Source organism: Helicoverpa zea, chromosome 2 (genome assembly GCF_022581195.2).
Source record: "Helicoverpa zea isolate HzStark_Cry1AcR chromosome 2, ilHelZeax1.1, whole genome shotgun sequence".
NCBI classification, from domain to species: domain Eukaryota; kingdom Metazoa; phylum Arthropoda; class Insecta; order Lepidoptera; family Noctuidae; genus Helicoverpa; species Helicoverpa zea.
In genome coordinates, this window is record NC_061453.1 from 10,221,983 (window position 1) to 10,241,611 (window position 19,629).

The 19,629-nt window shown below is 36.7% G+C and overlaps 3 protein-coding genes across 6 annotated transcripts; 1 reads left to right on the forward strand and 2 right to left on the reverse strand.

Moving 5' to 3' along the window:
* Positions 1 to 911: 911 nt before the first annotated feature.
* On the reverse strand, positions 912 to 9,445 carry LOC124640622 (beta carbonic anhydrase 1). Of its 2 annotated transcripts, XM_047178485.1 has the most exons (6): positions 9,313 to 9,441; positions 7,631 to 9,019; positions 3,099 to 3,183; positions 2,823 to 3,010; positions 2,544 to 2,732; positions 912 to 1,924 (listed from the first exon to the last, which is right to left on the reverse strand). In XM_047178485.1, the coding sequence occupies exons 2-6, from the start codon at positions 7,700 to 7,702 to the stop codon at positions 1,715 to 1,717; spliced, it is 744 nt and encodes a 247-aa protein (XP_047034441.1). In that variant the 5' UTR covers positions 7,703 to 9,019; positions 9,313 to 9,441; the 3' UTR covers positions 912 to 1,714. The 2 variants fall into 2 exon arrangements, with proteins under 2 accessions (XP_047034441.1, XP_047034432.1); XM_047178476.1 differs by lacking the exon at positions 7,631 to 9,019 and having other exon boundaries at positions 9,313 to 9,445.
* On the forward strand, positions 9,110 to 11,672 carry LOC124640604 (serine/threonine-protein phosphatase 2A activator-like). Of its 2 annotated transcripts, none has more exons than XM_047178443.1 (2): positions 9,110 to 9,288; positions 9,959 to 11,672. In XM_047178443.1, the coding sequence occupies exon 2, from the start codon at positions 9,959 to 9,961 to the stop codon at positions 10,946 to 10,948; it is 990 nt and encodes a 329-aa protein (XP_047034399.1). In that variant the 5' UTR covers positions 9,110 to 9,288; the 3' UTR covers positions 10,949 to 11,672. The 2 variants fall into 2 exon arrangements, with proteins under 2 accessions (XP_047034399.1, XP_047034407.1); XM_047178451.1 differs by lacking the exon at positions 9,110 to 9,288 and adding an exon at positions 9,428 to 9,563.
* Positions 11,673 to 12,483: 811 nt separating this feature from the next.
* On the reverse strand, positions 12,484 to 18,128 carry LOC124640633 (HIG1 domain family member 1A, mitochondrial-like). 2 transcript variants are annotated; one of them, XM_047178504.1, is made up of 3 exons: positions 17,976 to 18,128; positions 16,417 to 16,518; positions 12,484 to 13,009 (listed from the first exon to the last, which is right to left on the reverse strand). In XM_047178504.1, the coding sequence occupies exons 2-3, from the start codon at positions 16,508 to 16,510 to the stop codon at positions 12,792 to 12,794; spliced, it is 312 nt and encodes a 103-aa protein (XP_047034460.1). In that variant the 5' UTR covers positions 16,511 to 16,518; positions 17,976 to 18,128; the 3' UTR covers positions 12,484 to 12,791. The 2 variants fall into 2 exon arrangements, with proteins under 2 accessions (XP_047034460.1, XP_047034453.1); XM_047178497.1 differs by having other exon boundaries at positions 17,762 to 17,996.
* Positions 18,129 to 19,629: the final 1,501 nt, after the last annotated feature.

A 19,629-nucleotide genomic window follows, 5' to 3' on the forward strand; every position in this document is an offset into this window, starting at 1 on the left:
AGTACTGCGGGTCAAGTAGCGAAATGTAAGTTTTGTGGTACAACTTTAAGGAGTTACTATGGAGATTTAAAGTCTCACGGAATGTCAAAAAAGCATCTACAAAACAAAAAGGTGAACGACTACTATATAATTATATTAAGTACTCATTCATTGGTCAAATGCGTAACTAAACAATTTGTGAAACTACTACGCCGATTATAATTTGTGAAGGATTCGGATCGGGTCGGATGAATTGCTAAACAGATGTAATGCTTTGTCTGTTTTAATTTTCTATCGTTGCCGAGTTACATCTTTGGATGATTAAATTGTTTTAGGTTACAATAAAATATAAACAATATTTTGTTAGTGGTGAATTTGGTGATTTTAAGTGTGGGATAAATTTTTGTTAGTGGTTTTCTGGTGGTTTTAAAAGTTGACTCTGGTGGTAAGCTTCTACAACTGTTGGCAACACTGTTTGTATGGAACAAAAACAGGTTCCAATTTTTGACACTAGGTGGAGCTGTTTTTGTTCCATACAAATCTTAGTATACGCGCTCTCATGTGAGTCCGTAAAAAAATTCACGAAAACTCGCACTAAGCACTCAGGTGCCGACGACAGCCTTTATTAAATAAACAGTTTTACAAATTACGTACGTACAAAAGTACGTAATTAAGTTATATGATAATTTACGTATCGAGAAATATAACTTGCAAAATTCCCACTAGGCATTCAGAGAGTCTGACATCCAGTCATACCAAAAAGTATTTCAGATTGCCCAGGTGTCTGGGTAGAAGAGGTCAGATAGGCAGTCGCTCCATGGAAAACTGGTACTCAGCTGCATCCTGCGAGACTGGAAGCCGACCTCAAGATTAGTTGGTAAAAGGCTAGGAAGATGCAGAGATACTGGGTTATTTGAAAAGAAAAAAAAAACTGAAGACAATACAAAATCTATATTTTTGGTCCCAATGAATAAGGCAAGCAAATTGACAAAAATAACACGACCATTATAATTATTTAACAAATACTTATAAATACGTATAAATGTATCAAAAATAAATTAAAAGCTAAGTGAGACATCACATTTAATTAACTATGAAATGTGTGTGTGATCAGATTTAATTCCACTAAGTATGCAGATTGCAGGTACACAATTTATGGAATATTGTATAGAATGCATTAGTTTATTGAGAGACACGTTACGCCAACACAAAAAGCGCCGAACTTTTAGTTTGAAATCCAATTTTAGAAGGCACTTTATAGGAACGTACTGATAGTGTTGCTTTTAACTATTTCATAACTTCTCAGCAGACACGATTCATCATTATTCATTCATCTTGCGTGACGTATGTTATCGTCATTGTCTAATGACGCACTGACCTCTTATTTGACACTCTGACGTTCTCCTCGGATTGAATCTATTTGCGTACCCTAGGTAACGTACGTCTGAACTCACGACTGAGACGTAGTTCAAATCAGCGGTCACCAACTTAGGCCCAAGTTCACTGACAGCATAAACGTCCATTTTTCTTTAAACAACTGTTTACTTTGAAATGTGAGGCATACAATATTTTAACCATACCATTCTATAGCTACCCTCTTTTTAAGTTTGCTCTCCATGACCGACATCCCATTGCGTTTGGATTCATCAAAAATAGCTTAGGTTTTGATGATTGTTGGTGGCATGCCAGCTATTTTAAGTCATTCAGAATGAATCTATTAAAGTTTAAGAAAATACTATGAGTAATATCTCCTGACTTCAGCTGCTAGTTCCTCGTAAGATGACTCGTCGATTATCACAAAACGCTTGGCTCTCCTACTGAAGTAGAAAATGTCGCCTGTGTAGATATCGAACCAGAGAGCATGAATGTGAAGGTCGTACTTCTCCAAACGCTTCTTCAGCATTCCGTAGGACGCGATATTTGATAATTGTTGCAGGGTATTTACCTGAAATTATTAAACCACCAATTATAACCATCATATACACCATAGAAGCCTTCTGAGTTATTGAGATCTATACTAATATTATAAAGCTGAAGAGTTTGTTTGTTTATTTGAATGCGCTAATCTCAAGAACTACTGGACCGATTTGAAAAATTCTTTCAGTGTTAGATAGCCCATTTATCGAAGAAGGCTATAGGCTACTTTTTATCCGGGTTCGTGCCGTGGTTCCTACGGGATGCGGGTGAAACCGCTGACAGAAGCTAGTTTTTAATAAATATTTATTTTGTTTTTTAGTTATATAAAAATTAGGGCTTCTCTCAAATTGGAAGTGGCGAGGAAAGGGAGAATGCGGAGGACTCGTTTCCAGGTTTTCCGGTTGCACTCTATTGATGCCTCACTTATATATACGCTGATATTTGATTTGCGAGGTTTTATGTGCAAAATGATATTTTAAAATTCTATTCCTTCGCCTCGGTCGCTGCCGTCGATTCTCACAGATATGCATTCACAATAAGGGAACTACTTAACGCATCCAAAAATCGTTAGTGATGAGAAAAATGGCGTCTAGCTGTTTCCACGAGCGTTTCGTCTTCAATGCTGACTTAATGTATGGTTGAGTTACCTGTGACAGTTTGTCCTCTATGCAAAATTTGTTCTCTGGGTCTATGTACGCCACAAATTTTCTATGTGGCGTTTCAGCTGTAAATTTCACTGGCTTCGTGAAGTCACCGTTCATTTTAAGGAATTTGTCCAAACTACTTTTAGCATAACTACACATGAATGACGTTAAAGGAGACAGTCTTCTTTTTTCCTAAAAAAATATTACAAAAGCATTTTAGATACAGTGCTTTATTTCAGGATTTGATTACCTTGCAGATTTAAAGCAAGCATAGTAACTTACTGTTGTAGTTTCCTTGTCATCCTTTAGCTTATAGAGAAGGTTCATCGCTTTACAGTCACTGTGGCCACACACAATAATGTGCCTTATATCATAGGTTATACAGCCGAGCTCCAAGGCGGCCGGCTCGCAGCTGGTCATCTCATCCTTGAAGTGCCTCGAGTGAGGAACCAAGTTACCAGCGTTTCGCACTGAAATACATATACGATATGTACATTAATAGGGCAATACATATACTTGAATCAGTTCTAATTTTATAAGTTTGTCTCTTTTACGAACCTACAAACATATCGCCTACGCTTGTCTCTGTGAACCTCGTCGGTATCATTCTACTGTCCATGCACGTGTAGAAAACCGCCTTGGGCTGAGCAGAAAATTATATTAGTATGAAGATGTTAACAACAGAAACTAGAAGCAGAACCAGCTTTATGGAAATGCTCTCCCATAAAAAAGTAGGGCTTGCCTGAATAAGCACTGAACATTCTAGAAAAAGTACCTATCCGCTTTTTCTGTGTAGGTAATATTATAGCTAAATGGTATCTGTACATATTTATTAAATTTAGCGAGCTCAATAGATATAAACAACTTGTGTAAATTTAATTATTATGTTACCTACCTATGCATGGGCGTACGTCCTAAGGTTTGGGTCAGGGGGTAGAGGGGCAAATTAGATTCCTTATCCGACATTTCAAAAAGATCATCATCTGCTTTTCTGCCGGATGCAGAGGAGTACCAGTGTTTTACATGGAGCGACTGTCTATCAGGGGCCCGATTCTCCTAATTTTACTTAAGCGACCTTCGACTCGATTCGACTGAGATCCAATCCCGACTCGATTACTATTGAAGCGTATGTGGCATTCCGCTATTTTTTCTTTGAAATAAACGTTTTTATTCTTTTCTGTCATTCAATAATGAATCATTTTGTCTGCAAATGTTTTACGATTGCAAAATGATTGCACGGCAAACTACCGTATAGACCAAAATTACCAAAATAGCATACCAATCGCACACCAATCAAATGTCAATCGAATACGATTGGTCTTTTATTAGTAGCAGAATGCCCGATATGGTTAAAACTGCTATTACGATCGTATTGCGATTCGATTACTATTCGATTTTGACATTATTAACTTAGGAGAATCGGGCCCCTGACCTCCACAACCCAGTCACCCGGACAACCCGATACCCTACGAAAAGACTGGTGGTCAGATTTTCTGGATTCCGACTACCCGCAGGCCCGCCGTAAGCGGGCGTGCAAGGCGTGCACCGCACGCGGGCGGCACGTCCTAGGGGGCGGCAAATCGAGTGACTTTTCACGTAATATTAAAAAAATACAATATCTTTTTACCAATTATTTGATTTCAATATTTCCGAACACAGCAATAGCCGCCCTCGCTTTGGTCGTCCCCTATCAATTTTGACGGGTTCACCCTTTGCATCCCCAAAAAAATTCGCGCTCGCTGCGCTCGCGCCTCCATGTCAGATATCGCACTTAGTAGCGGTAGGGCGCGGTTGGGCGACAGCCCAGGGCGCCGGATATAAGGGGCACCACAGGCGCCCCCACCAATCCTTGATCAGAATGTTACTCCTATTTTTGTTTTAAATTTCATCAAAGATTGCAACTTACAAGAACTGTATCCAAATGAATGGATAGCATCAGGGCCATCTTAACTTATGGTGCAGCGTATGCGAATAACCGAATAACATAAACAGTCAGTTTCAAATTAATTTTCTTGATATGTTATTAGTATTGTATGTAGTGTACATATTTATATAGTTATATATACACATATATATTATTATTAACTTATTTGTGTATTTTAATATATGTAGGTTTATGTCTCATACTAGTTTTTCGGTTTTGTTTGCACCTACCAACACTATCTCTCCGCCACCCAAAGGTAGACTGGTAGAGAACGCCTTAGGCGTTATGTCCGCCATTGTACTATGTGCAAGAAGTATTAAAAAAAAAAAAAAATAAATAAAAAAAAATAATCCGGGCGCCGCGGGCTCAGGGGCGCCGAAGCGAATTTGTGTTTAATTCCGCGTTAAATTTGAGAAATTCTCGAACAAACACTACTTTTATGTCCCAAAACTCAAAAATTTTCGCGCTCGCTCCGCTCGCGGTTTCCTTACTTTACGGTTCAATTTTTTATCACATATAGCTACTTTTAATGTCCCAATACTCAAAAAAAATCACGCTCCCTTCGCTCGCGGCTTCTTCACTTCACAGTCGTTTTTTATTATATATGTTTAGGACTTTTAGTCCCAAAAATATAATACATAGGCGCCAACACCAACAAAGAGTTATGTACGTTTGGGCAAAATTTTAAGTAATTTTTGTTTTGAGTTCTAAAATATAACAAAAAAATTCGCGCTCGCTTCGCTCGCGCAATCAGAAGACATGTTCCGGTGTTTTTGCATTCACCAACCAGCAATAACTTATGTACGATTGGGCTACATTTTACGTAATTTTTGCTTCGACTTGTTAACTATAAAAAAAAATTATTCGCGCTCGCTTCGCTCGCGCAATCGGTAACTACACACACCTCTGTTTTTCGTATGGGTTTGAATTGCAGTTGAAGGGCGCCGTAGAAATCTCGCCCAGGGCGCTGGTAGAGTTAAAACCGGCACTGATCGCAATTTATCTTTGTTTAATTGTTGAGGCATTCTATTCCGAAAAATCATTTTTCGCGCACGTCCGTTATAGCTTTTTGTTCACTTTGGCTTTTTATGATATGTTTACTTCATGAAAACTCTAAGGAAAAAATCGCGCTCGCTTCGCTCGCGGCTTCATGTACATTAGCACTTCATTTCTGTGCATATCTTACTTTTTGACTTTGCTTTGTTAATTTACAGTGGTTTTTATTTGTTTTGTGTCCTTAGACTAAAAAAATTTCGCGCTCGCTTCGCTCGCGCTTCCTTACATATGAAATGTGTCTCATGCGTCGACTTTTTCAACGGGAAACCCACCAAAAACCATTAATAACATATTTTACTGAAATTAAACATTGCTATAGATATTTAATTTCGTTAGTTTAAGTTACCCATAATCTGTTCTAAGCACTTTGATATACATTATGTTGGTACCTACCCATTAATCACAATCTTTCAATACATAGGGGCCACTTGGGTAATTATTGCACTGTATTGATGCCCTAAGCAATTGCTTAGTCTGCTTATGGGCTAACCCAGGACTTCTTAGGTTACTCTAAGACTTAGAGCATTTCAAGTAAATAAAAAGTTATGTGTAATATGTTATGTACCTATTGCAATATTTATGTATCCAAAAGGAAGTGCGTTTTTTGCAATCAGAGCGGTGCATGTACATATTTTTTTCTGTTGGACAAGTAAAATGGATATGAATGGGCGGGGGGGGTCCGGTCCCCCTGGACCCCACCCCTTATATATTTTTTGACAAAACCCAGTATAATATGTAGTCGTAGGGCGGCATAATCGGTTTTGCACGCGGGCGAACAAACAGCTAGCGGCGGGCCTGACTACCCGTAGCCAAATAAGTTCAAATGACTGCCAGGGGCTAGGACTGAGACTGCCAGCAGGTTGTTTAACAGGTTGATCGATCGAAACGCGCAGCTTTGACTTTAGTTATAGATAGATAGCGATAGAGAGTCGAAGGAACGCTCATCCGTTTTATTATAAGAATATAGACGACAAAGATAGTAAAAAGACAGAAGTTTGAAGACAAAAGGGTTATATTAGAAGGCAGGGCGCAGGGAGCGCGAATGAGTTAAACAATGATCAATATTTAAAATTCTTAAATATTATAATTATAACCAAATATTGGTTCGCCACGAAGCTGCTACTCTATTCATAAAAGTTAAGCAAAATGTTCTTCATCTTAACTTTTATCCACGATAATAAATGGTAGGAAAACAGGAACGTAAATGCAATTGGGGGCATTTGACCACCCCCTGTCCCGACGCCCATGTTGATATTGATAGCCATTATTTATTATAATTTTAACATCCATTCCTAAGCTACCGATAAAAATTAAGCCAGAACACATTATCAAAACCCGACGCCACTCCACGCCAATCGACCTTTCTTAAGTCGCCAAAGGCGCTGCGCGGAAACCAATTCTAAGTACCAGCGGGTGACAGGTGTAGGGAACTTGTGCTTTGAATTTCGTATTGGAACGACATCGAGTTTTTTGTACTATCCTGTACCATACATTTCATAGATATAGAATATACCATAGATTGGCAATGTGAACAGCAAAACGAGAAGTAATTTCAATGTTCTATGTACATGTAAGGCGCTCCCTAGACGGTTTATTAAATTGCGCAATATATAACGTTTTGTGCAAATAACCGTTTAGGGGTTAATATTGTCGTTTGCGCTGTAGATCTAGGGATCGCCTAAAACGTTAGTGTGTACGAGGACAGTGTTTTGTACATTGATAATATTAATGTCATTCAACTATACATTGTATCAGTCACCATAATCATCCTAGCTTTTTCCCAGCTAGGTTGGATCGCTTCCACTATAATCAAATAGAGATGAGTACCAGTATTTTACAAGTGTTTTTTAAATTATTTTATTATACTAGCAATATGCTGAAATGACAATTTATTGTTGCAAAATAAACTAACAATATTGGGGTTATGCCATTAAAGCCTACGTTTATTTTAATATTCTCGTGAATGTGATGTACCCATTTATGTTATGTATTAATTATATGTTAGTACACACTAGCAATTTAAATAGTTTTCTCACAACATTTCACGTAAAACTGGCTCATTTTTTGTCGTAAATGAATAAACAACGATGTAAACAACTTCTATACTTACTAGTGAAACGAGCGGTCCCGGGACATATTCTTCTTGGAAGATACACAGGTAACCATTGTTATTGTGTTCCATCACAGGTTATCACAATAATTCACTGTGACAATATCGAAACACAAACGCGCTCGTTACCTGCGTCCCAACGCTTCAGTATCCCATGCGTGTTTAATCCTGGTGACAGCTTCATCCTCTTACTCTTTCTAAGACAATCCCTAGACGATCAATAACATTGTGCAATATTACAATATCAATATTGTGCAATTATTTTTTTGATGGAAAGATCATTAACATACTCATCACAGTAAATTTGCACAATAGGTAATATTGCGCAATTTAATTGATCGTCTAGGGAGCGCCTAACAGCAAAGTACCGTAAGAGAGCGGGCTCTCTTTCACTCTCTAAGCCAATCTATGAGTACCTATATTCTATATCTACGATACATTTAGTGCGTTTAAAGACACACATGCAACATGCCATGTGATCATACGCTACCCCGCGCGGATCCAGTCGGGTACTTAGTCGTCAAAAAATAATAATTCAAAAGCTCTCGAGACATTCAGATCAGATAACAACAAAGTTTTTTTTTTATATTATTTTACACTTTAGTTGTATTTAACTGTATTTTTAAGCTTTTATTTTAAATTTAATTTTAAGTTTACGATTTATGTAATTGGCTGTTAAAGCCGTGTAAGTCGAATAAATAAATAAATAAACAACCTGACTGACTTTTTTACTCCTTTTATTCCATTTTTATTCCCTATTTTAATTGTTGTTGATAAGTACGTTTCGTTATACGATTTCAAAATAATATGACGTTGTTAAGTTATGACGTTCCGTCCCTTCCAGTAACGTACCAAGATCAGCGCCATCTAAGTATCAGCTAGGAAAAAATGAAAAACAGAATCCCTCATTCAAAGTAATCCGATGAAATTTTCAAAGAAAAATATAATTGTATTTCGCATTAAATTTCAATTTGTGAACTTTCAGAGTCCGACATCAATAAAATTACTTTGAGGTATAATATTACCAAGTTTGATAAGATCACACCTCATGTTTATTTCTACTATTTAAATTTCCCGCCACAAGACGACACTTACCTTAAGCATCGTGTGGTGTGGGATGTTCCCCCTCTCATTTCAGCACACCGATTAAGCTCGATTGACGCGACTGGATGTAAATGCGTGGGGTCACATGTGATCACATGGCATTTTGTATATGTCTCTGAACGTATTAAAAGTATGTATACAGAATGGTACTTGCATGCGTCAAGTGGCGTGGGGTAGCGTCGGGTTTTGATAATGTGTTTCTGGCTTAACTCCTTCCCCAGGGTCTCCTTTGCTTGGTCTCAACTGCGTCACGTGACTTCGCGAGTAGCGTTTACGTGCTGCGTGCTGCTTAATTTTAAACGCAACTTAATTTTATCAGGTTGGCATAGCCTGTGGCTAACAGAATCTGCCACTTATGCTGTCAGTCGAATGAAATGTCAAAATAAATATAATTTTGATAAATACATTTTGCTACAGAAACTTTATTAATTATCGGCTAGCAAGAATACAAAAATAAATAATATCAATAGATTTTTTTCGGTGGATAATTTAAAAACTGTAATTTGTATCCGACATCACAACATAGCGGCATTTTTTTTTCATAAAATATAAAGGTCAGTCGCATTTATATTACTTACCGTCGGCGCGCTTTTTACTTGTTGGAACTGCTTCACCATAACTGAACGATCCAAAACACGATATCGCATAATACCTCGTAGTATTCTCTCCATGATTATATTATTTACACACTCACATCAGCTTTCCACTGTGCTTAAAATATAATGATACAAAATAAAGAAGTAAGGTTGCATGTCGTTGGAATGAGATTGACATCTGTGACCTTCATTACCGAAGCTTATCGTGTCCGCATTGGAGTCGATTCCCAGAGGTAACACGAAAATAATAGCTGGTCAATGTATCAACCAATAACATGTATGACCTTCCATATACAAATTATAGCAGAGACAATCAAATAATGTAATAAGGTCGAAATCTGGCATGGAGTCAATAAAGACTCCATTGTTTTGACATTTTTAAACGATTCTTCTACAAAGTGGGTCATCCGTCATACATGTCAATGTTTGATTGTTGATAGTACACATGACATTGTTTTTTATTGGTTGCTGGTTAGCAAATCTGGACATACCGCATTATTTATCGTAATCGTTTAGATACGTCTCATTAGACAGATATGGGCCTCCTACAAACTTTGATAATATGATTTCAGGCAACTAAATTGCTAGTAACTAGATAATATAATTTACTTTTTGAACCTCTTTTTAGATGACTACTGAAAGTGCCATTGGTGATGGAGTTACAAAAAATGTCAATGTTCCACCAGAATTGCCTGAAAACCATCGCTTTCTGGAACCTGAGAAAGCAGTTAAAACAATCACTGACATGGCAATATGGGAAAAATCAGAAGCTTACATGGAGTACACAGGCTTCATAGCAACACTCAATGAAGCTATTAAAGCTAAGCCACTGACTGTAGACTGCAAGATCTCTGACAATGTGAAGAGACTAGTGAACATGCTAGAGTTGATTGAACGCATGATAGATGATTTCCCACCTATTGAGCAGCCACAAAGGTTTGGTAATGTTGCTTTCAGATCCTGGCTCTCCAAACTAAAGGCAAACAGTACCCTATATCTCCAAGAAGCTCTGCATCCTAGGATACACTTAGCTATACCTGAAGTCAAGGTTTACTTGGAGGAGAGCTTTGGTAATGCTACAAGGATTGACTATGGCACAGGCCACGAAATGGCTTTCACTATGTTTCTCTGTTGTTTGTTCAAAGTGGGTAATTTGTCCCCTGAAGATAATGTAGCAGTTGTATTTATAGTATTTACTAAGTATTTATCTATAGTAAGAAAGTTGCAGAAGACTTACAGAATGGAGCCGGCTGGCAGTCATGGTGTATGGAGCTTAGATGATTACCAGTTCATACCCTTCATTTGGGGCAGTTCACAATTAATTGACCAGCCAAGGATATATCCTCCAGCCAAGTTCTTAGAAGATGATATTATTGAAAAATATCACACTGAGTATATATTCATATCATGTATTAAACACATTAAAGAAGTGAAGAAAGGTCCATTTGCAGAGCATTCTAACCAGCTGTGGAGTATAAGTGCAGTTGGCTCTTGGACTAAAATTAATCAAGGTCTCATTAAGATGTACAAGAAAGAAGTCTTGGCAAAGTTTCCAGTAGTTCAGCATGTGCTGTTTGGCTCACTTCTCCCCATTAGGAGGTTCCCTCTCAACCATTAGAAAAATGGCTCTGACAATTCTGAGAAACTGAAGGGAGAAACAAGGGTTGGCAATATAAAGCACTCACTGCAAATATTGGGAATAACTGTCAGGAATGAGATTTCAAAAAGAATAAGAGAATTAGACGACAGCGTTTCTTGGAGTACAATGTGTTTTATTTATATATGTATTCAACCATCTTAACAGCTACTACCATTAGGCTTTTCTAATTAAAAAATGCCAGTATTATGTGTTGTGCAATTTATGATAGAAACATGTTATTTAATTACTTACAAACTTGCAGGCACGGGAGGTACAAGCCTGTCATGACGTCACATGTCTTATCAGACAAACATGAAATCGGTATTTAGTTTATTTCCTTGCTTACTATATCTTAGCTTGCTTATCTGTATACCACAAAGTCGATATTTCTTAAGTTATTACGAATGACTAGAAGAACTACTATTATGTTACGTAATTCAACAATAAGTTATGTTTACTCACTTCCGATTTCGGTAGATAGTGGTTTTGTATTTTGTTAATCGTTTTCGCAATATAATAATTTATGTGCGTACTTTGAGCCAGTCTCATTATTATACTTGTACGTACATTAAATATATCATTGTTCTTGCTTTGCGTGTTATAAGTATAATGTTAATGTGATATAATTTTATTGATGTCTGTCGTTAATTTTAGCATTTAACCACAATGTCTTGTCACTTAATAAATATTTACTTGAAAAACATACGGCGTATTATTTCAAGCCCCCTGAAGAAAAGGAAACAATATAATAAAGCCAACTTTTCAATATAGCATACATTTATATTCATTTTATTACTCAAAACGCATAAATTAACACAGCCATTCACTTAACAACACATTACACCTACAACATTAATAAAATAATTTATAACAAGAGCTACAGTTCGACATGAGACAAAATGTTGCTTTTGCCCACATTTTTTGAATCGAATATAACAAGCAAATTATCTAGCTCAATAATTAGTTGTATGACGTGAGCAATATTATCTTTATTAGAATTTTTACCACGTATCAGCGACCTTCGACTATTAATCTACCAGCAGCCAAAGATAATGAAAAATTTATATGTTGGATATCTCTAACTGAGAGATAACAATATTGTATTGTGCCGCAAATAATTGACATTTTCGACATTACATGATTATATAGTACTATAAAAGATAACTTACATTCAACAATAATTTAAAATCAACGAGTACCGTCTTACCACAAAAACTTTTAATCGTCAGTTTAACGCCTGTCTAAAAAAATGACAAATTATGACGTCGAAATAAGGTCAATTTTACAGCCACACTTTTTTTAGACAAGTGTTTGACACATGTTTAAGTTTTTGTAGTAAGACCATTTCCGTGTTACCACAAAAACTTTTTAACGTCAGTTTAAGCCTTGTCTAAAAAAATGTCAAATTATGATGTTGACATATGGTTCATTTTGCAGCCAACATTTTTTTAGACAAGTGTAAAACAGGGTTTTAAGTTTTTGTAGTAAGGCCATTTATGTTTAAAATGCATAAGTAAGGTAGATATGGAATCCGACGGTGTTCAGTGCACCGGTCACATCATTGTTTTATACTGTGAGAAACAATAGTACAATTGCACTTTCGATTACAAAGTATTAAACGGGCTTCTTAACATTTTTTCACTCATAGGTACCTAGTTCCATGTAGGAACTGAATGTGGAGTTCCAAATGAAATAGTACCTAAATAGTTATTGTAGGAACATCGAAGAATTAGAAGCACCGATATCCCAGTCGAGAAGCGTTACTTAAAACTTCAAATATTTTCTACTCGATCTTAGAACCTAAATATTCGACAGCACCAAGTTAATGCTCGTTTGATTTGGGTAGGATGGCGAGATTTTCCTTAGGTTTGTTGAAGTGGTTGTTGTATAGAGTGTAGACCATGCCGGCGCATAGTGCTCCGACGGCGGTGCCCTGCGCGATCACTCGGAACTGCATCAGGAACACGCTGGTGCTCATGGCGCCGCGGTTCTTGTACGCCCAGCCGCCGTAGCCGACCGCGCCCGCACAACCCGCGATAGCTGGAAGAGAGGAAACCAACCATTTATTAGCACGAAGTAATACATAGTAATACATTAGTAATACATAGTAGTAGGTATGACTTCAAGATTTTTCCTGTATTTAGGTAAGACTTAACCTACATTGTAGCGAGAAAAATCAATTTTCGTAGTTTCAAATTAATTGAATGGTAGGTAATCGAATCAGCGCGCCAATCACTGCCGTTGTGCCATCTAGTGTTCCTATTTGTGAATGAACTGCAGTTCGGATTTTAATTAGGACTTAAATACCTATACCTAGGTACATATAACTTGGTTATATAATCGCCCATAATCCTAGCCCTATGTAGGTACCTACTTATTAGGAACTTGTAGAAGTCCATTAGAAAGATGGAGCTCTCATTTGTACAAATGAATGGTGGGTGCTGTATGTAAGTATACAATGTTTTGATTGTGGCAACTGGGTGCGACTATTGTTCCATTTCATTAACACGATTGTCAGTGACATCATCCTGTGAAAATAAACTATATAGGTAGGTACTGTAACGTAGTTAGAAACTTTTTCATTTGTGAGGTTTTATTCGTTAGATATTTTTGATACTGACCGGGCAATCATTTCAAATGTATTCGATTTGTTCCATAGAATAAGTTTTTTATATTGAAGTGTGTCACTTCACCTCTCGAGCCCAAGCAATAAACGTCGTGATATCGAATCAGTTTTTCATTTTGAGCAAGATAATTATTCCCGGTACGACAATTTGGTGGAGGCGCCGGGTATAATTTGTTCAAATTGTCTCCAAATTGTCGTACCGGGAATAATTATCTTGCTCAAAATGAAAAACTGATTCGATATCACGACGTTTATTGCTTGGGCTCGAGAGGTGAAGTAGCTCTGCCGTGGACATCATCTTCTCACGAAGATGAAGTAGCTCACCTTCAGATTTAATAGATCATTAACACAAATGTTATCAATGTATGTTTCTGGGGATCAGCGTAATTGGTGTTATTATATACCGTTAGTTTGTTATGCGTACAACACTAGTAAGCATGCTATAGTTCGGCCATTCAGAGAATGCGTTCCTGACACGTCGCGATTGAACTGACGACGTAACTTTGCAATGGCGTTGCAGTTACGATAAAAATATTTTTGCTGGTTGTTTACCGTTTTAACAATTGAGGAGCATTAAAACAACATTATTATATCAATAATCAATGAATGTTATTACGTCGTCAGTTCAATCGCGACGTGTCAGGAACGCATTCTCTGAATGGCCGAACTATAGTACTAAAATATCGCCCTATATGATTATGTACGCTAAAGAACCATTATTTCAGACAGATATAAGAGTAAATGATGATAGGAGTAGTGAGGTTGATTTTAGTAGAAGACATGATATACATAATATGTTATGCCGGAAAGCCTTGAATAATATTAGGAAGGCTCAATTAAAACAGAAAATAGTATATGATAGAAAGGCAAAGACGAGGCGTTTTAGTCCAAATCAACTGGTAATGGTTTTTACACCTAGGCGCATTGGTAATAGAAGTATGAAATTGTGTAGATTATATAAAGGTCCATATGAGATTGTTCGACAAATTTCTGATGTTAATTATGTAATTAGAAAGTTAAATAATAGGAGATTTAGAGATATAGTTCATGTAAATAGATTAAAACCATTTAATGCTAGGTTGTAAATAATTATCTTGATTATTATAGTATGGTTTTTCTTAAATTTATTTTATTATTACATGTTACCTGGAACGAGTTGTACGAGCATTGCCGGTTAAGGGATAAGAAGGTGAGCTACTTCATCTTCGTGAGAAGATGATGTCCACGGCAGAGCTACTTCATCTTCAGTACGAAGGAAGATGAAGATAACCAATGTGGTCAAGCCTGTGTTATTTTTATAAGTTTTTTAATATTGCTCTGTAAATCTGATCCCAAAATTATTATCTGATTTGGTTTTGAAAAAAAAAATATTTGGATGGTGAATTGAGGTTGAGAGCAACTTCGCAATAAGGGGCATAGCCTCGCGAAGAGTGTTTGCTTGACACAATGGTTTCTGCCGAAGATTTATGATCCCTATATTTGATTTATTTATTATTTAATATTCCAAAATTGTAAAAAAATAATTATTGGGTAAGATGTTTAATTATATCACGTTAGGTGAGAAACTTTGATAACGGTGACTTATCCCTTCATCTGACACATTAGCGTCCGGCGAAGTTGTAAGTTGTCAATACAAAGTTTTTCTTCGCTTGAAAGGTAATCCCTTCAGGACGGGTGTTCACTTTGAATATCCTTTGCTACTAGAGGCATGTTTCGGGGCTTTTTGCGTGGTTTTGCCTTGAAAAAGTTCACGATAACCTGTGTTCTCGAAGTGCAATTTGGCACAGATTAAATAACTCACAAACAGGTTATTGTAAACTATCCCGTTGTGAGGGACGTGTTTTTAATTTCCACGCATAGGTAAATTTTAAGTTAGGTTGTTTAGGTAGGGACATTTAATATGATTGCCAGCCTACAGTTGCGCTTTTGTGATAAAGTTTCGACTTTATCTTAAGGGCGTAGCTCGTGTAACGTAGTTAGAAACTTTTTCATTTGTGAGGTTTTATTCGTTAGATATTTTTGATACTGACCGGGCAATCATTTCAAATGTATTCGATTTGTTCCATAGAATAAGTTTTTTATATTGAAGTGTGTCACTTCACCTCTCGAGCCCAAGCAATAAACGTCGTGATATCGAATCAGTTTTTCATTTTGAGCAAGATAATTATTCCCGGTACGACAGTACCTACCAACTTACCTACCGTAGGTTATTCTCAAAAAATCTAGCCGTTAGGTGGTTATGAAAGTCGTGGTGGCGTAATGGGTAACGAAACAACCTCTCAAGTATGAGTGTTGGTTCGATTTCAGGTCAGAAAGTACCTACCAATGCAACGTTTCTAAGTTTGTATATACTTTCTAAGTATATCTTGATCTTGGACACAAATGACTGATTAATGGTGAAGGAAAACATCTCGAGGAAACCTGGACTATGTCTGAAATGACCAACCCGAATTGAGCAAGCGTGGTAATTAGGTACCACTCAATTCATCTCTGTGTGAGAGGAGGCCTGTGCCCAGCATTTTGACAATAATAAAGCTGATGATGATGTTAGGCGAGAAGTGACGGGCCATTAGGTTAGCGTGAAACCATTTCACAGAAGATAACAATCCCTGTGATCGTTAAATGTTTTTTTTATGATTGCAATTTATTATGAAACCCACGTGTGTCTTTTTATGTGTGATCTTTATATTTACTAAGTACGTACACATAGGTAATATGTACACATAAATCCGTTGCCTACGTCTTGGACGCAAAACTTTCGAGCTATGATGCACAAAGTACGTAATGTATGTCAACATATATGTAGGTACTCAGAACTTACCTAAGACCATAAAAGGAGATTCCTTCGTCTTGCGCATAAGCTTCTCGCTCTGGCTCTCATCGTGGTAATCGAAAACGGGTTTTTCTTGCGACATGTCGGCAACTGTAATAAGGAAAACGAACATGTTTTACTTTCGTCATCAAATTGACGTCATTCTACACGCTAGCGTGTAAATTTTTTATTTCAGTTATCGTATATAAACAATCAAATAAATATTTTTTAACTGCCTTGTTTGTTCAATTAACAAGTCTAGAGGTCACATTTTCGAGTAATGGATATGCATCATTTCAAATTGATGTCTCAACTCGGCCAGACAGAGTTAATTTTTTTGGATTTTAGGGTAACGAACGTGTCTGGATATAAAGGTTACCTATTGCTATTTAAAGCACACCTATTATTCAAAGCATCTAGGTAGGTATTTTACCTTGAAGACTTAGCTGCACTTCCTTCAGGATTAAGTTTAGGGTAAAAACCTAGCTAGCCGATTTCTTGTATCCTCAAGTAAACTCTTTTATCTCAGATACAGGTGATAAATTCGATTATATCATTGTCTAGTAACTAAGTACATAAAGATAGTAGTAGCCTTATCAGATAGTAAGAAGTAAATCAATTTTGCGATAAGTCATTTCCAACGTATGAACTCAATGGTTATCCTCAAATGGCAATTTTACGAAGTGGATAGGTAAATAATCTTTGTACCATTTGCTAAGAGGTAAAATACTAGAATATGTGAACATGAACTTATGAGAAAATAGTTGGTAATTAATCACATAACATTAAGAAGTAAGCTTTGTAAATATGATTTCTTATTAAATTAGCTACGTGAGGTAAATTGTAAAAAACCACCGATGGCAGTGTTTTATCATTCAGAGTTATTTAATGTTATGAAATGATCGACGAGGAATCCATCATCTATTTTTAAAATGTAAGGCGTTGACGTTGAGCTAACACAACATACTGTAATATCTAATAGCCATAGTTTCATGGTCACCTAACATTTGCAGATTTGGTCTGAATATTTCTTCTAATAACCAGGGGTTTCCACATAAGAAAAGGACGATCAAGGCGGTAGCTTATAAAGTGCGGGATTCAAATAAGGATACAACGTAGTTTAAGACAGGAGAGACCCATAACATTCCAACTAATAATTTTAATCATTAAAGCAAAGAGGATATTCTTAGACTATCCTCAGTGCAGTGCGTATTTTTTGTGATAAATACTTGTAGCAACGGTCAAACTTATTTGAACAGTCTCCCCTCAATAAAATGGATAACCCACAAGATTTGTATTAACTACAAAATTAATTTGCGTCACAATTCACGTAATAACACAAACGATAACTAACCTTGTTTCAAATCAAGGACACACGAATAAAACACAATCACACGCCACCTACGCGTGCCACAGACCGACGAACACTGGAGACTGAATGAGCCTCGAGCGATGATATCATACAAATATGCCACTGGGGAATCACAGAGTGCAGGATAACGAAACAATGGACAGTACAAACGAGTACTTAAGTACCGTTACTACGAAATGCACTTTCTATCACGTACCTTGCTCAACTGCGGTAAGGCTGGAGTCTCACTGAAGTGTGTCCGAGTTTGTGATAAACGTTCGCTTTTGCAATACCGTGCGCAGCGGCAAGACGTGTGCTACATATGTGCACTCGGCGCTACTGTTGTAATTGTAACATCTCGGCAATTTTACGTCATTCCTAATTTACGACTTAATTTTAATCTTGGAGTGGACACGATTTCGGACCATGTTCTTCGTTACAGCTGTGGAACAAATAAAATAATTACTTTTAGGATACCTAGGTAACATTCCTTAAACACAAATTATGGAAACTTGTAGGCTTGTATGTCGATAGTAATCTCGGAAACTATAGTGAACCAACCAACACATCCTTACAGTTTCATATGCTCTAAACATAGCAGATTTTTTTAGGGCTTATGTTTAACTGATCACCAGATATAGTAACAAATAGCAGACAAAAATAGTAAATGATCACCAAAATGAAACTCGCATTTTAATGTAAAACTATAACCAAAGTTTTAAGACTTTGCTATCCTATTTAAGTGAAATTACTCCAAAATAAATCATGCGTAAGCCAAAAATAGTAAATGATCACCAAAATTAAACCACCATTTTAAAGTAAGATTATAACCAAAGTTTTTAAATTCTGCTATCCTATTTAAGCAAAATGAATCCAAATAAATCATTGTTATCCCAAAAGTAGTAAATGATCACCAAAAGTAGTAAATGATCATCAAAATTATACCAGCGTTTTAATGTAAAATGATAATCAAAGTTTTTACATCTTGCTATCCTGTTTAAGTAAACTGACTCCAAAAAAATAAGTTCGGCCTGATACAATAAATGTAATAACGTTATGGGGACCCTTTTCCTGCACTAGGGTGGAAAATTGTCTATTGCATGCCTCTAAACAGTGCGATAAGAGTGTGTTTTCGAGGGAGTGTATTGAGAAACACATTCTTCTTCTTCTTTCTCCTGCCTTGTTCCCAATTTTACTTGGGGTCGGCGTAATATGTCATTTTCTTCCATTTCCCCCTGTCACTCGTTGAAGGTTGAAATGCTACATAATAGTAACAATTATGGACCCTAACGGGCACAGCAGGTAGCACTTACAAGACTTACACTTGGTAGTACTTAGATTTTCCTTTAAAAACTTGAGTTATCAATAGATTACTTAGTTCTAACTTTTGCACAGTTTTTGATCTATATCTCAGAACGGACAAACATTTCAGCAAAGCTGTCATAGTAAATGTTGTTCTACATAAAAAGGCCTATCCAATGATATATATGACATTGCTATTGGTGGGGTATACCAATCTGCCCATTGTCCTTTGGTGGTCGAATACCATTTAAAGTGAAGTCGTGACTAAAATAGCTGGTACTATTACATTATTAGACTTTATTTTTCTGGTGTTCAGTAGATATTTCTGGTTACAAAACTAAGGGTATCAAAGCATTTTATGGTGGTCATTATATTTGTTCCCTTTTTTTAGTTTACCTTAGTACCTTCCTGAAACTGAAATAGATACAAGTACCTACACTAAAATCAACTTCGTCTTCACGTTTCGGGCAATCAGACGAAAACAGATAATGTTCCGATACACACAGATAAAGAGCAAACATGTGTTGTTGTAACAGATTTAACCTGTTCATGGAATTATTCCGACGATG